General features: G+C 49.6%; 1 protein-coding gene across 5 annotated transcripts in view; it reads left to right on the top strand.

Annotated features, from left to right (window-relative positions):
* The window catches only part of LOC102447238 (unconventional myosin-X-like), a 311005-nt gene that overhangs the window by 132630 nt on the left and 163913 nt on the right, over positions 1-14462 (top strand). For all 5 annotated transcript variants that reach the window (XM_075914469.1, XM_075914465.1, XM_075914468.1 and 2 more), the window contains one exon: positions 7950-8058. In XM_075914469.1, the coding sequence (XP_075770584.1) occupies positions 7950-8058 (109 nt within the window). The remainder of the gene's footprint in view (positions 1-7949; positions 8059-14462) is intronic.

A 14462-nucleotide genomic window follows, 5' to 3' on the forward strand; every position in this document is an offset into this window, starting at 1 on the left:
ATTGTGGAGTATCCTTGCTCCCGCGGGAGCAGTTTATGGCTCACATACACAATTGGGTGTTCCTCCCCACCTTTCCCTTGAGAAAGTACGGCGCTGAGCCCCCGCTCGGAGGCGTCTGTCTATAAAACAAAAGGTTTAGTAAAATCGGGTTGCGCTAGTATTGGGGCCCGGGTCAACCGTTGTTTAAGTGTCTGAAAGGCGCTTTCACATTCGGGCCCCCACCGTACCTTATTTAGGGCGGCATTCCGTGTTAGATCTGTTAACGGGGCTGCTAGGCTTGTGAAGTCTGGCACGAATCGCCTGTAGTAACTGGCGAGCCCCAAAAATTGTTGGACTTGACGTTTTGTGGTCGGCGCGGGATAGTCCCGCAGGGCCTCGATTTTACTTATCTGTGGTTTGATTTGGCCCGCCCCTACCGTGTAGCCTAGGTATGAAACCTCCCGCTGGCCAAAGTGACATTTAGTGGGGTTGGCGGTCAACCCGGCGTCTCGTAATGAGGATAACACCGCCCTTATTCGTTGTAGATGCTCGGCCCAAGTTGGGCTGAATATGATTGTCATCCAGGTAGGCTGCCGTGTATGATGCGTGGGGTCGTAACACTCGATCCATCAGCCGCTGAAACGTTGTGGCTGCTCCATGAAGTCTGAAAGGCATCCGCTTAAATTGATACAATCCGAAAGGTGTAGAGAAGGCTGACTTCTCGCGGGCATCATCCGTTAATGGGATCTGCCAGTAGCCTTTCGATAAATCGATCGTGGACAAGTACCGGGCAGCTTCCAACCTCTCTAACAGCTCGTCGATCCACGGCATCGGATAGGCATCGAACACCGACAGTGCGTTGACCTTCCGGAAATCGATGCAAAACCGGATCGTTCCGTCGGTCTTAGGGACCAGCACGATGGGGCTCCGCCAGGCGCTGTGCGACTCCTCTGTCACTCCCCAGCGTAGCATTTTGTCCAGTTCTTGCCGCACCGTCCCCCACAGTTTTCTTGGGAGCGACCTGACCGAATCCCGTACTAGTCGGCCCGGCTCGGTCACGATTGGGTGACAGGTTATTTTAGTCTGCCCCGGCGTCTCTGTTAGGACCTGGGAGAAGTCGTCTAGCAGCTCGTGGAGCTCCCTGTCCTATTCTGGCGTCAGCTGTGAGTCTAGGTGGAGTCCCCTCGTCATCCCTTCCTCTCTAGGTGTTCCTGTCCCACTTGCCAGAGCCTCCTGCTCCCGCCACGCCTTAAGAAGGTTAATATGGTAAATATTGGTGGCTTTCCTCTTACCGGGCATTCTGATTTCATAGTTTACGTCTCCTGCTCTCCTGGTCACCTCAAAAGGGCCCTGCCACCGAGCTAACAACTTAGATGGTTGCTCCGGTAATAACAGGAGAACCCTGTCTCCCGGTTGGAAGGTGCGCAGACGGGCGTTTTGGTTATAATGCTGCATTTGCCGTTCTTGTGCTCCCTCCAGATTACGCTTTGCAAGGTCCCCTACCTGGCGTAGTGTTTCCCTTAACTTAAGAATATACTGGACCGTACCCTGTACCCGGGTCTCCTGCTCCTCCCAGGTCTCCCTTATTATGTCTAGGAGCCCTTGTGGTTGCCTACCGTACAGGAGTTCGAACGGTGAGAAGCCTGTGGAGGCTTGGGGTACTTCCCTTACTGCGAACATCAATGCTGGCAGGGCCCGGTCCCACTCTTTGGGTTCTTCTTCCACGAATTTCTTAAGCATTCCTTTAAGTGTCAGGTTAAACCTCTCCACGAGGCCGTCGGTCTGGGGATGGTAGACTGATGTCCGTAAAGTCCGTACCCGCAACAGGCGGCATAGTTCCTTCATTAGGGTTGAGGTGAAGTTCGTTCCTTGATCTGTACGGATCTCTTTGGGTAGACCTACTCGCGAAAAGATCTTAATCAGTTCATTCGCCAGAGTAGGGGCGGTGGTATTCCGGAGCGGGATTGCCTCCAGATAGCGGGTCGCATAGTCAACGACTACCAGTATATACTGGAACTGGTTTTTTGTTCGTTCTAACGGGCCAACTATGTCCATCGCTATTCTTTGGAAGGGGGCGTCTATTACCAGCATTGGAATTAGTGGTGCCTTGGGCACCTGTCCCGGCCCTGTCCTCTGGCACTCGGGGCACGAATCACAAAAATCTTTTACTGCGCGGTAAATACCTGGCCAGTAAAACCTTTGCAGTAGGCGGTGCACCGTCTTTTCATACCTGAGGTGCCCGACCCAGGGGTTACTATGGGCCAGCTCCATCAGCCGCCGGTGGTATTTAGCCGGGACAATCAGTTGGGTGGTCACCTCCCCGGGTTCCCGCCCCCTGTGACTCTATAGAGGCGGTCGTCCTGGATCTCGAAATACGGGTATGTCAAATCCCTGGTCACAGCTTCCCCTTCGCCCCCCTTCCCGGACGCGTTCTCCCAGGCTCGTTGTAAAAGGGGGTGTTCTCTCTGTTCGCGCACGAAATCAGGGGGCCATTTGTCCTCCCCTATGTGCAGGTCTGCCCCGGGTACTCCCTCCGGCTTGCTTGGCGCCGTATCCCCTGGGTCGGTGGCCAGGACGGCCTCTCCCCTTTGCCATTCCCGGAGGGCCTGTTCAAATCCCGGCCAGTCTCTTAGGCCACACTGGTAACACGCACCTCCGGCGCCTTGCGATAGGGGTGGGTTGTCCTTCACTTCCTCCCGGGTCACCGGGCGTGGTGCAGGATCCTCCCTTGGTGGCTTACTCCACACCGGGGCCAAGCGCCGTACTCTGCTCTTCCCAGGGCTGGGGGGCCCTGCTGGGTTACGGAGTTCCCCTTGCCGTGGGGGAAGTCGAGCCCCCCGCCCAGCTCCCATGGGCTGTTCTTTCCGCGGGCCGCTCGCTTCCCCTCCTCCCTTGGCTGCCAAATAGTCCTCCATTAAGGTTACTGCTTCGCCTAGTGATGTGGGTTTGTGTCGCCGCACCCACCGCTGTCCCCCCCCGGTAGGATGTGGATGAATTGCTCCACCACCACCTTCTCTGCTACGTGGGGCCCAGTTTGCTGGTCTGGTTCCAACCAGCGCCAGCCGGCCTCCTTGAGCCGCTGGGCTACTACCCGTGGCCGAGCCCCAGGGGGATATTTTTCCTGTCTGAACCGTTGTCGGTATGTCTCAGGTGTGACGCCTAATTGGTCTAAGATTGCCGCCTTCACCTTAAAATAATGTAGGGCATCTCGTGGGTCTAGACTCCGGTACGCCAACTGGGCTGGGCCCGTGAGGTACGGAGCTAGTACTATGGCCCAGTGTTGATCTGGCCACCGGGCGGCGGTGGCTACTCTTTCAAACGTGACCAGAAAGGCTTCTGGGTCGTCCGAGGGGCCCATCTTGGTCAGCCTCACTGGCAGTTGGGCTAGGGCCCCCCCGTCCGCCCCTTCTCCCCCGGGCATCGGGGCCTGACCTCTGCCTAAGCTCCCCCATTGTCTCACCCAGCGGTCCTGTTGCGCTTGGAACTGCTCCGAGACGTCCCGTAGGAGCTGGGCTTGTTGGTCACACTGCTGGGTGGCCAGTTGTTGGAGCAGGGCTGTCTGCTGCTGCTCTTGTTGATGTTGATTGTCTGACAGCCACTTAAATATGTCGGCCGCATCCATCTTCCCGTGGGTCGACCCTTCGGACTCACGTGGCGGGTTGGCTTGCTCTGGGCTGCCTTCTGCCCGCCGCTTCCTCTTTACCTTTTCCAGTCTCTTTCCTTTTTTGGGGGGGGCGTGTCTATATCTACCAGTGTTTGGGGTTCGCAGTACTACTTATACCCACGTTCTCCACCACGTGTAACGGAGTGGCGCCCCCTTCTCCTCCGTTCACCCCTCAGTGTTCCCCGCCGTCTCTGCAGCGCTGAGACAGTTGCGATTTCAATCCCCCGTAGTCGGGAGGGGAGATAGGTGGGTCCGGGCCCGCCCTCTCTCCCGGACCCCAGCTCAGGGCCGTAGGGTCAGGATCAGTTCGTCCTGCCCTGCTGGGGGGGGGGTGCTGGCCCGCAACTCACCAGCACGCCGGCTCCTTGCCCTGCCCTGGGCTACTTCCTATCTCCTCCCGCTGGTCACCCTGCCCTAATCCCGGTGTCCTCGCTCCGTCTCTCCCAGCCTCCGGTTCGCCTCCGGGCGTCCGAACCCTTCGCTGCTCGCCCCACTGCGCTCCCTCCCACTGCTCTCCACCTTCCTCCTCCTCCTCCGACGGAGTCAGCCGGCTTTTTGAAATGCCCGCGACGGCGTACGGGTGTGATGGCGTCCGACGTCACGTACGCAGGCCCCTCCTCCTTCCCCCTTTCCCAGCTCCCGGTCAACGGGGGATTCCTGGAGCTGCCGCTCAGCTGGGCAGCAGCAGCTGAGCACGCGCCGCATATCACCCCCGGATCTCGAGTTGCCCCGAAGAAGGTCAGGGTGACCGCTGGGTTAGTGCGGGGTGGGTTCGCCTCCCCGGGGGGGGGCCGACCCGCTCCGTCACACAAAGGAAGGTACCAGGGTTGGTATTAGTGTGGTATGTCATAAGAACATAAGAACGGCCGTACTGGGTCAGACCAAAGGTCCATCTAGCTCAGTATCCTGTCTACCGACAGTCGCCAGCACCAGGTGCCCCAGAGAGGGTGGACCGAAGACAATGATCAAGCGATTTGTCTCCTGCCATCCCTCTCCAGCCTCTGACAAACAGAGGCCAAGGATACCATTTTATCCCCTGGCTAATAGTCTTTTATGGACCTAACCTCCATGAATTTATCCAGCTTCTCTTTAAACTCTACTATAGTCCTAGCCTTCACAGCCTCCTCTGGCAAGGAGTTCCACAGGTTGACTACACGCTGTGTGAAGAAGAACTTTCTTTTATTAGTTTTAAACCTGCTACCCATTAACTTCATTTGGTGTCCTCCAGTTCTTCTATTATGGGAACTAATAAATAACTTTTCTTTATCAGCCCTCTCCACAGCACTCATGAGTTTATAGACCTCTATCATATCCCCCCTCAGTCTCCTCTTTTCTAAACTGAAAAGTCCCAGTCGCTTTAACCTCTCTTCATATGGGACCCATTCCAAACCCCTAATCATTTTAGTTGCCCTTTTCTGAACCCTTTCCAAGGCCAAAATATCTTTTTTGAGGTGAGGAGACCACATCTGTACACAGTATTCAAGATGTGGGCGTACCATAGTTTTATACAGGGGCAGTAAGATATTCTGGGTCTTATTTTCTATCCCTTTCCTAATAATTCCTAGCATCCTATTTGCCTTTTTGACCGCAGCTGCACTCTGTGTGGAAGTTTTCAGAGAACTGTCCACGATAACTCCAAGATCTCTTTCCTGATTTGTCGTAGCCAAATTAGCCCCCATCATACTGTACGTATAGTTGGGGTTATTTTTCCCGATGTGCATTACTTTACACTTATCCACATTAAATTTCATTTGCCATTTTGTTGCCCAATCACTCAGTTTGGTGAGATCTTCTTGGAGTCCCTCACAGTCTGCTTCTGTCTTGACTATCCTAAACAGTTTGGTATCATCTGCAAACTTTACTACCTCACTGCTTACCCCCTTCTCCAGATCATGTCCTGTGGTGGTTGGTAAGAATCATCTTGAGGTTAGGTGGTTATCTATAGGAGACTATGGTTCTGTCTCCCAGAGCCTCTTGGAGTATGGTATCCTGTTCCAGTATAGGCTGTAGTTTATTGATAATGTGTTGGACAGGTTTAAGTTGGGGGTTGTAGGTGATGACAAGTGGTGTTCTATTGTTAGTTTTCTTGGGTCTATCTTGAAGTAGATGGTTTCTAGGTATTCATCTGGCTCTTTCAATTTGCTTTTTTATTTCTCCGGGTGGGTAGTTGAGATTTATAAATGCTTGGTTGAGATCCTGAAGCTTCTGGTCTCTGTCAGTGGGATTAGAGCAGATGCGGTTGTATCGAAGGGCTTGGGTATAGACGATGGATCGTGTGGTGTGTTCTGGATGGGAGCTGGAAGCATGTAGGTAACTGTATGAGTCAGTGGGTTTTCTGTAGAGAGTGGTGTCTAATTTTCCATTGTTGATTTGTACTGTGGTGTCCAGGAAGTGGACCTCTCATGTAGAATGGTCCAGGCTGAGGTTGATGGTGGGGTGTAGGATCACAAAGAAAAAACAATTTCTTGCCATTTCAACCAGAAAGGACACTGTCTCAATGACTTAACTACCTGCATTCTGCTACAAAGACCTTTTACATCTGCACTTGAAAGGGAATCCTCTGAACTGTCATTCATGCTACAATTCGACACTCTCCGGGGGAGATTGAACAAAGATTCCAACTACCTTACCCATTACAAAGATAGCTTCCCTAATTATCACCTCTAATACCATTAGCTCACAGATATCTACCTTTCCCCACCTCTAATATCATTAACTCACAGACACTTACCTTCCTTCCCTCCCCCCGCATCCCCCTTCTGTTCTGAAATGTGATTTGTCCTTTTCATATGTGTTCATTTTTTTTAATTGTATCCTTTGGTATCTATGGTTGTGACTATTTTCTTTCACTATTTGATCTGAGGAAGTGGGTCTGGCCCACGAAATCTCATCATCTAATAAACCATCTTGTTAGTCTTTAAAGTGCTACATAGTCCTGCATTTTGCTTCAGCTACACCAGACTAACACGGCTACATTTCTATTACTATATATACCAAAGGATACAATTAAAAAAATGAAGACATATGAAAGGGACAAATCAAATTTCAAATTTTAAATAGAATACCAATTGAAAATTATTAAATATTTTGCATATTTTTCTACATTTTCAAACTTATTGATTTTAATTACAACACAGAAAGCAAAGTATACAGTGCTCGCTTTATGTTCTTTTTATTGCAAATATTTACACTGTAAAATTGAGGAACAAAAGAAATAGTATTTTTCAATTCACCTCATATAAGTAACTATAGTGCAATCTCTTTAACATGAGTGTATTACTTACAAAATAGAAAAGCATCTGACGAAGTGGGTCTTTGCCCATGAAAGCTTATGCCCAATACATCTGTTAGTCTATAAGGTGCCACAAGACTCATAGAATCATAGACTACTAGGACTGGAAGGGACCTCAAGAGGTCATCAAGTCCAGTCCCCTGCCCTCATGGCAGGACCAAATACTGTCTAGACCATCCCTGATAGACATCAGTCCCAGTACACATCTTTCTGGGATGCCACTGTTCACCTGTCTCCATTCTGAAAACTAACCATTTATTCGTACCCTTTGTTTTCTATCTTTTTACCATTTACTGGTCTGAGAGGACTTTCTCCTACTTCTTACTTTGCTTTAAGAGCCTTTGGTGAGGGACCTTGGACTTTCAGAAAGCCTTTGACGCTGCTCATTCTTGTCAACATTATAGACAAACCAAGAACTGTTCATCCAGATAGAAAAATAAGATCTTCTAGAAATAATAATAATGGTAATAACATAGAGATACTGGAGCAGGTGAATGCCTCTGCACAAGGAAAAGTAGATCAAGAGAAGGATTGGAAACAGGCTGCATATGTATCAAGGCTCACAGTGCCTTCTAGGCTAACCTGTGGTTCACCTCGAAGAGGTGGGGTCTGTGAAGTGTGACTGGGATGCTGTCCGGGTGCCACGAGAAAGAAGAGATGCAGCAATCTGACTGGCATGTGGGCTGCTGTTGGCATAGTTCCTGCTTGGGGGTCTGTGCAGCAAGAGAAAGGACGCATGCTGACTAAGCCGGAACGCAGAGCACTGTGTAACGTTGTGCTTCAAGGGAATGCAGCTCTGCGTCTTGTGTGTGAGCTACTGCCAGCGTTGTGGCAGTTTGGGGGGTGGTACATCTACAGGGCAGGGATACCCTGATGAGCCCTATGTTGCAGCCTGCTGTTGTGAGGAGGAATAAATGGGATACCTGGGGCAGGGTATAGGGTGGTAAGTAAGCCCACAAGTTTTGATGTTATGTCTTTCCTGTGTCTGATCCTCGTGTTCCTCCTCACTGCCAGGCTGGACTTCATCTACGACCTCTTTGAAAGAGTCCCCAGCCGGAGCAGTGAGGAAACTCTCAAGATGGGAACCCAGCGGCGCAGACCAACCGTCAGCTCCCAGTTCAGGGTAAGGAGCTAAGTTCCCTGTAAGCTGCTTGGCCGCATAGCTACCTGATGAGTCCGTGCAGGAAGTCAGGGTTGCTGTGTGAAGAGCGCCCTGCCTGCAGCCCCAGCAGGGAGCTTCCATGGCTAGAGGAGAGGCAGGCATCATCTCCATATTGGTGCACATAACAAACTCCATTCCTTACATGGGCATACAGATTAGAGGGAATGCTGCTGCCCACCCCGCGCCCTCTCTGTTCCCTCTTACAGGCCATGATGGTCACTGCAGCTTCTCCCTTTGCTTGGCAGGTATAGCGTTGTATGTAGCCAGTTTTAGTGTACCAGGACTGGAATTTTTCTCTGCCACAATTATCCGTTCCCTGGTGCCTGGGTAGGCCTTGCTGCCAGGCAGGAGGCACAGAGCTTGAAGCAGCAGGACAGTGCCCCGTGCAGCCCACATCTGAGTTCTCTCCAGTGCTTGAGGGATACTCCCAGAGAGGACCCCTGCCAGATGTGTGAGCTTCAAGCCTCACACAAAAAAGGACCAAGAGGTTCGATTAAAAGTCCTCATAGATGCAGCTCAGAGGCTGGCTTCAGAGCAGAGTCGCTCGTACCCGAATTCTAACCCTTCAGGAGGAGTCCGAGCACTGCTCCCCATCCCCAATGTTGAAGAACTGCAATTGGCAGCTGGCCAAGAGGCACCAAAGTCATAAGAACATAAGAATGGCCACACTGGGTCAGAGCAAAGGTCCATCCAGCCCGGTAGCCGGGCTGCCGACAGTGGCCAGTGCCAGGTGTCACGGGGCAGTGAACTGAACAGATACTGATCAAGCGATCTCTCTCCTGCCATCCATCTCCACCCTCTGACAAACAGAGGCCAGGGACACCATTCCTTACCCATCCTGGCTAATAGCCATTGATGGACTGAACCTCCATGAATTTATCTAGTTCTCTTTTAAACCCTGTTATAGTCCTAGCCTTCACAACCTCCTCAGGCAAGGAGTTCCACAGGTTGACTACACACTGTGTGAAGAAGAACTGCCTTTTATTTGGTTTAAACCTGCTGCCCATTAGTTTCATTTGGTGGCCCCTAGTTCTTATATTATGGGAACAAGTAAATCACCTTTCCTTCTTTACTTTCTACACACCTCTCATGATTTTATAGACCTCTGTCATATTCCCCTCAGTCTCCTCTTTTCCAAGCTGTAGAGTCCTAGTATCTTTAATCTCTCCTCATATGGGACCCGTTCCAAACCCCTCATTGTTTTAATTGCCCTTCTCTGAACCTTTTCTAATGCTAGTATATCTATTTTGAGATGAGGAGACCCCATCTGTACATAGTATGCAAGATGTGGGCGTATCACCATGGATTTATGTAAGGGCAATAAGATATTCTCCGTCTTATTCTCTATCCCTTTTTTAATGATTCCTAACATCCTGTTTGCTTTTTTGACTGCCGCCGCATACTGTGTGGACGTCTTCAGAGAACTATCCACGATGACTCCAAGATCTCTTTCCTGATTAGTTGTAGCTAAATTAGCCCCCATCATATTATATGTATAGTTGGGGTTATTTTTTCCAATGCACATTACTTTACATTTATCCACTTTCAATTTATTTGCCATTTTGTTGCCCAGTCACTTAGTTTTGTGAGAGCGGCGAGGAGTCCTGTGGCACCTTATAGACTAACTGAAGTATAGGAGCATAAGCTTTCATGGGCAAAGACCCACTTTGTCAGATGCATGCCCACGAAAGCTTATGCTTCTACACTTCAGTTAGTCTATAAGGTGCCACAGGACTCCTCGCCGCTTTTGCAGATTCAGACTAACACGGCTACCCCTCTGATACTTAGTTTTGTGAGATCTTTTTGAAGTTCTTCAAAGTCTGCTTTGGTCTTAACTACCATGAGCAGTTTAGTATCATCTGCAAACTTTGCCACCTCCCTGTTTACCCTTTCTCCAGATCATTTATGAAAAAGTTGAATAGGATTGGTCCTAGGACTGACCCTTGGGGAGCACCACTAGTTACCCCTCTCCATTCTGAAAATTTACCATTTATTCCTGCCCTTTGTTTCGTGTCTTTTAACCAGTTCTCAGTATATGAAAGGATCTTCCCTCTAATCCCAAGACAACTTACTTTACGTAAGAGCCTTTGGTGAGGGATCTTGTCAAAGGCTTTCAGGAAATCTAAATATACTATATCTACTGGATCCCCTTTGTCCACACATTTGTTGACCCCTTCAAAGAACTCTAATTGATTAGTAAGATATGATTTCCCTTTACAGAAACCATCTTGACTTTTGCCCAACAAATTGTGTTCTTTTACATGTCTGACAATTTTATTCTTTAATATTGTTTCAACTAATTTTCCCAGTACTGACATTAGACTTACTGGTCTGTAATTGCCAGGATCACCTCTAGAGCCCTTTTTAAATATTGGTGTTACATTAGCTATCTTCCAGTCATTGGATACAGATTATCAGATATTCCAAACCTGACCTATCTTTTGTAGGTGACAAATCTGAGGACTTGTCACAGATTGAAGGGTCATTAGAGGAGGTTTTGGAATTAATTGATAAACTTAACAGTAACAAGTCACCGGGACTGGATGGCATTCACTCGAGTTCTGAAAGAACTCAAATGGGAAATTGCAGAACTGTTAACTATGATTTGTATCCTATCCTCAGCCATGAAGACTGAAGCAAAGAATTCATTTAGTTTCTCCACAATGACTTTATCGTCTTTGTGTCCTTTTGTATCTAGATTGTCCAGGGGCCCCACTGGTTGTTTAGCAGGCTTCCTGCTTCTGAGATATACTTAAAAAACATTTTATTATTATCTTTTGAGTTTTTGGCTAGCTGTTCTTCAGACTCCTTTTTGGCTTTTCTTATTACATTTTTACACTTCATTTGGCAGTGTTTATGCTCTTTTCTATTTACCTCACTAGGATTTGACTTCTATTTTTTAAAAGATGTCTCTCTATCTCTCTCTGCTTCTTTTACGTGGTTGTTAAGCCATGCTGGGTGCTGGCAGGCTTGTACCTGGCACGGGCACCGTAGCCAGCCCGTGCCCCTTTAAGGGGTCCGGGGCCAGGAGCGGGGCAATAGAGTTTCCCTGGTGTTGGCCAGAGTGGCCACCAGGGAAAGCTGGGGAGGGCTAGCCTCCCACTAGTTCGAATTAAGGGGCTACACACCCCTTAATTCGAACTAGTATGTTCGAACTAGGTTTAGTCCTCGTACAATGAGGTTTACCTAGTTCGAACTAAGCGCTCCGCTAGTTCGAATTAAGTTCGAACTAGCGGAGCGCTAGTGTAGCGCCTATCAAAGTTAATTCAAATTAACGTCCGTTAGTTTGAATTAACTTTGTAGTGTAGACATACCCATAGTTACAATGAAAAGCCAAAACATCTTTTAAACAGTGCCAGATCTCAGATCCGATACCCAATCCTTAAAACAATAAAACCTAACGAAACTACCTAAACTTTACCCTACTTACAGAAAATGAAGAATGGTGTCTTGGAGAGAGAGAGAGAGACATGCTTGTCCCTCTCTGTAGCTGCAGAGAACTCACTCCCAGAGACAAAAGGGAGAGAAGGAAAAAAAAACCAAATTCCTTTGTCCCAGTTTGAAAGTCCCACCTACATTCCTACTAGTCACTCCTTCTGGCTAGGTGTAGTTAACCCCTTAATCCCCAGGCTGCTGGCTAACCCTCATAATCATGACAGGCCCCTCACCCACAGGATCCCACTTAAGCAGTTAACCAGTTAAATCTAACTTTTAACTGGTTAACTGATCCCTGGTGTCCCCTCGGACTACTGGGTGCAGTGGGATAGACACTTGGTTTGTGCCCCCCACCCCCTTCTCATGATCAATTCTTGGTCCAGCAAGTCCAATTTCTCCTTCAGGTGGGAGCCTGGAAGAGGTTCCACAAAACGTGAAAGGAAAGGGGTTCTGCTCCCGTTGTTTCCTGATTCCAAAAGCCAAGCAAGGGCTCAGATTTTTCTAGACCAGAGGCACTGGGAGGGAAGAGAGAGAACAAGGGCAGGGCCTTGAGGAAGAGGCAGAGTGAAAGCTGGTCTCCGGAAAATAGGTGGACCAAGGGTGGGGCCTGGTTTGGGCACCTGTAGGGCCCTCCCCTACTTCCAGGGAGTTCCTACATCGAGTTCTGCACGGTGTCCCTGGCCTCTTTCACTACCTCTCTGGATCCTGGGCCTTGGTCTGCTGCCCGCAATTCGAAGGGTGAATATTTCCACATGTCTGTTTCTGAGGCCACAGAAGGTTCCTCGGGTTTGTGGCGGGCCGTGCACATGTTCAGCGTGCTGGCTTTACTGCAAGTCTGCACCAAATATGGCTTGGCGGTGATGGCGCCCTTCCCGAGGAGATGAGCATCGCATGTCTCTCCATATCCCGATAACTGACTAGTGACAGGGCAGCCTGGGGCTCGATGGAGTCCAACATCCCCCTCATCCAGTCAACATTCCTGGCCCTAGGATTACTAGAAAGCACTCAAAAGTCTACCCTCATCCCAGTGCAGAGCGTAGAGTCATCGCAGAGGTACTAGACTCCACTCAAGCCAGAGCCTCCCTTTTGGGAGACTGGTTTCAGGTAATTGTGGTCCTGCTGAGGTTTCTTAAGGCCAACCTAGTTACAGTAGCATGCAGCTGTCTGAGGATTCTGGGCCACGTAGCATCATGCACTGACATCACACAACATGTGAGGCTGTGCATCAGACCTTTTCAGGCCTGGCTGGCCACACCTGCCCATCTCCATCTAGATTTGGTTCTCACTGTACCGTTCTGAGTCCTCGTTTCTGTGGATTGGCAGCCCAACCATTGCACAGTTTGTTCAGGAATGATCTTTTTGTGACCCCAAACTCCGATTTTGGATGCATTAGAGCTGGATTGGGGGGACCACTTAGTGTCCTCAGAACTCCAGGTCTCTGGTCTCCAGAGAGAGCCCTTTCCGAGAGCTCAGGACAGTCCCTCCAGTTTGCCAGGGGTTCTTGCCTCACGCTGAACGAGGTCCTCACGGACCATGCAGCAGCCATATTTTACACCAGCAGGCAGGGTGGAGGCCCATTCTGCCCTCTTGCGCTGGGAAGCAAGCCATCTGTGGGAGCTCTGCATAGCATGTTTAATCCACCTCAAGGCTTCTCCCATCCCAGCAAAGCAGGAGTAGACAGCAGGTTGCCTCAGCAGGTCTTTCTCCACTTGGATTACAAAAGAGATTTTCAAATGGTGGGAGACTCCACAGATAGGCCTGTTTGTTACCCAGATCAACAGGAAATGCTATCAGTTTTGCGCCCTGTAATGCCACTACCCGCGGTCTCCCATGGCTGCTTTCCTGCTATCGTGTTAGCTCTTTGAAATCAGCATACATAGATTAAACAAACTTAATCTGATGCCTTTCAGCTTTTCTACGATGAGGAGGAAAGAGCTCTAGTCCCTCCCTAGTTAGTCTTGCTGGTGTTTGTTTACTAGGCTGGTGTAGAGAGTGAAGGACCAAGCAGACAGTGGGGAGAAAAGTGAATGACATTCTGAATATCCTATCAAGAGGTGAAAAAGCAGAAGGGACCAGAATCTATTCTTGTGCAGAAATCTATTCTCCCAGACCCTGGCCTAATGTCATTAAGGTAACTGTCAGCTGGAATTTGCCCTTGTTCTCTTCCCTTCTCCACTCTCACTCATCCTGTGCTCACCCAACATTTCCACCTGGGGAAGAAGTTGGGGCAGAAAAAATTATTAGCTTCAGGATTATTTCACTTTAAGCTTTTTGAATGAAACTCAGAAGACATCAAATGTGAAGTACTTTTGGGATGGACTGAACTGTGGAGACCTGGCAAAGGGACAGAGCCCTGTCTGAGCCTATTCCATCTGTTTTCTATCGTAGTCCGGCTAAAGTGAATTTAAAATCCTTGTGGGAGAGCCTGGGCAAGGAGAAGCCTCCAACACTGAGTGTCGAGATGACCTTCCTCCCGCACTTTGCTACCCCACGTTGGCCCGTGGAATGAGGCTGAGTATAAGGAAGGAACTTGGCTGCATCCCAATACAGAAAAATATATCAAGGAGAACATGATTTCTTTGATTTTTAGTACAGTTCAGTATTAGAGCTCCAGAGAAATTGGGGTGTGGAACAAAGCCGCTTGCATGGGTCATAGTAAGCAGATGTTGAGTGTCTGGTCACCCCACCCCTGTTTGCCGGAGCATGCCTGGCACTGATGGGCGGTGTCTCTGTTCCTGCAACCTGCCAGGGAGACACAGACCCAAGGGAATGGAAGCAGCAGGCTGCCAGCTGAGCTCCCCATAGGGGGCTGCTTTACCTTGTCTTTCCTACTGGCAGGAGAGCTCCAGGCTCCAGAAGGGGCGGGAGGAGTCCTGGGGTGGGGAAGGGGGTGGCTGCTGAGTAGCAGGAAGCACAGATGGCAGGTGCTC

Source organism: Pelodiscus sinensis, unplaced genomic scaffold, assembly GCF_049634645.1.
Source record: "Pelodiscus sinensis isolate JC-2024 unplaced genomic scaffold, ASM4963464v1 ctg77, whole genome shotgun sequence".
In the NCBI taxonomy this organism is placed as follows: domain Eukaryota; kingdom Metazoa; phylum Chordata; order Testudines; family Trionychidae; genus Pelodiscus; species Pelodiscus sinensis.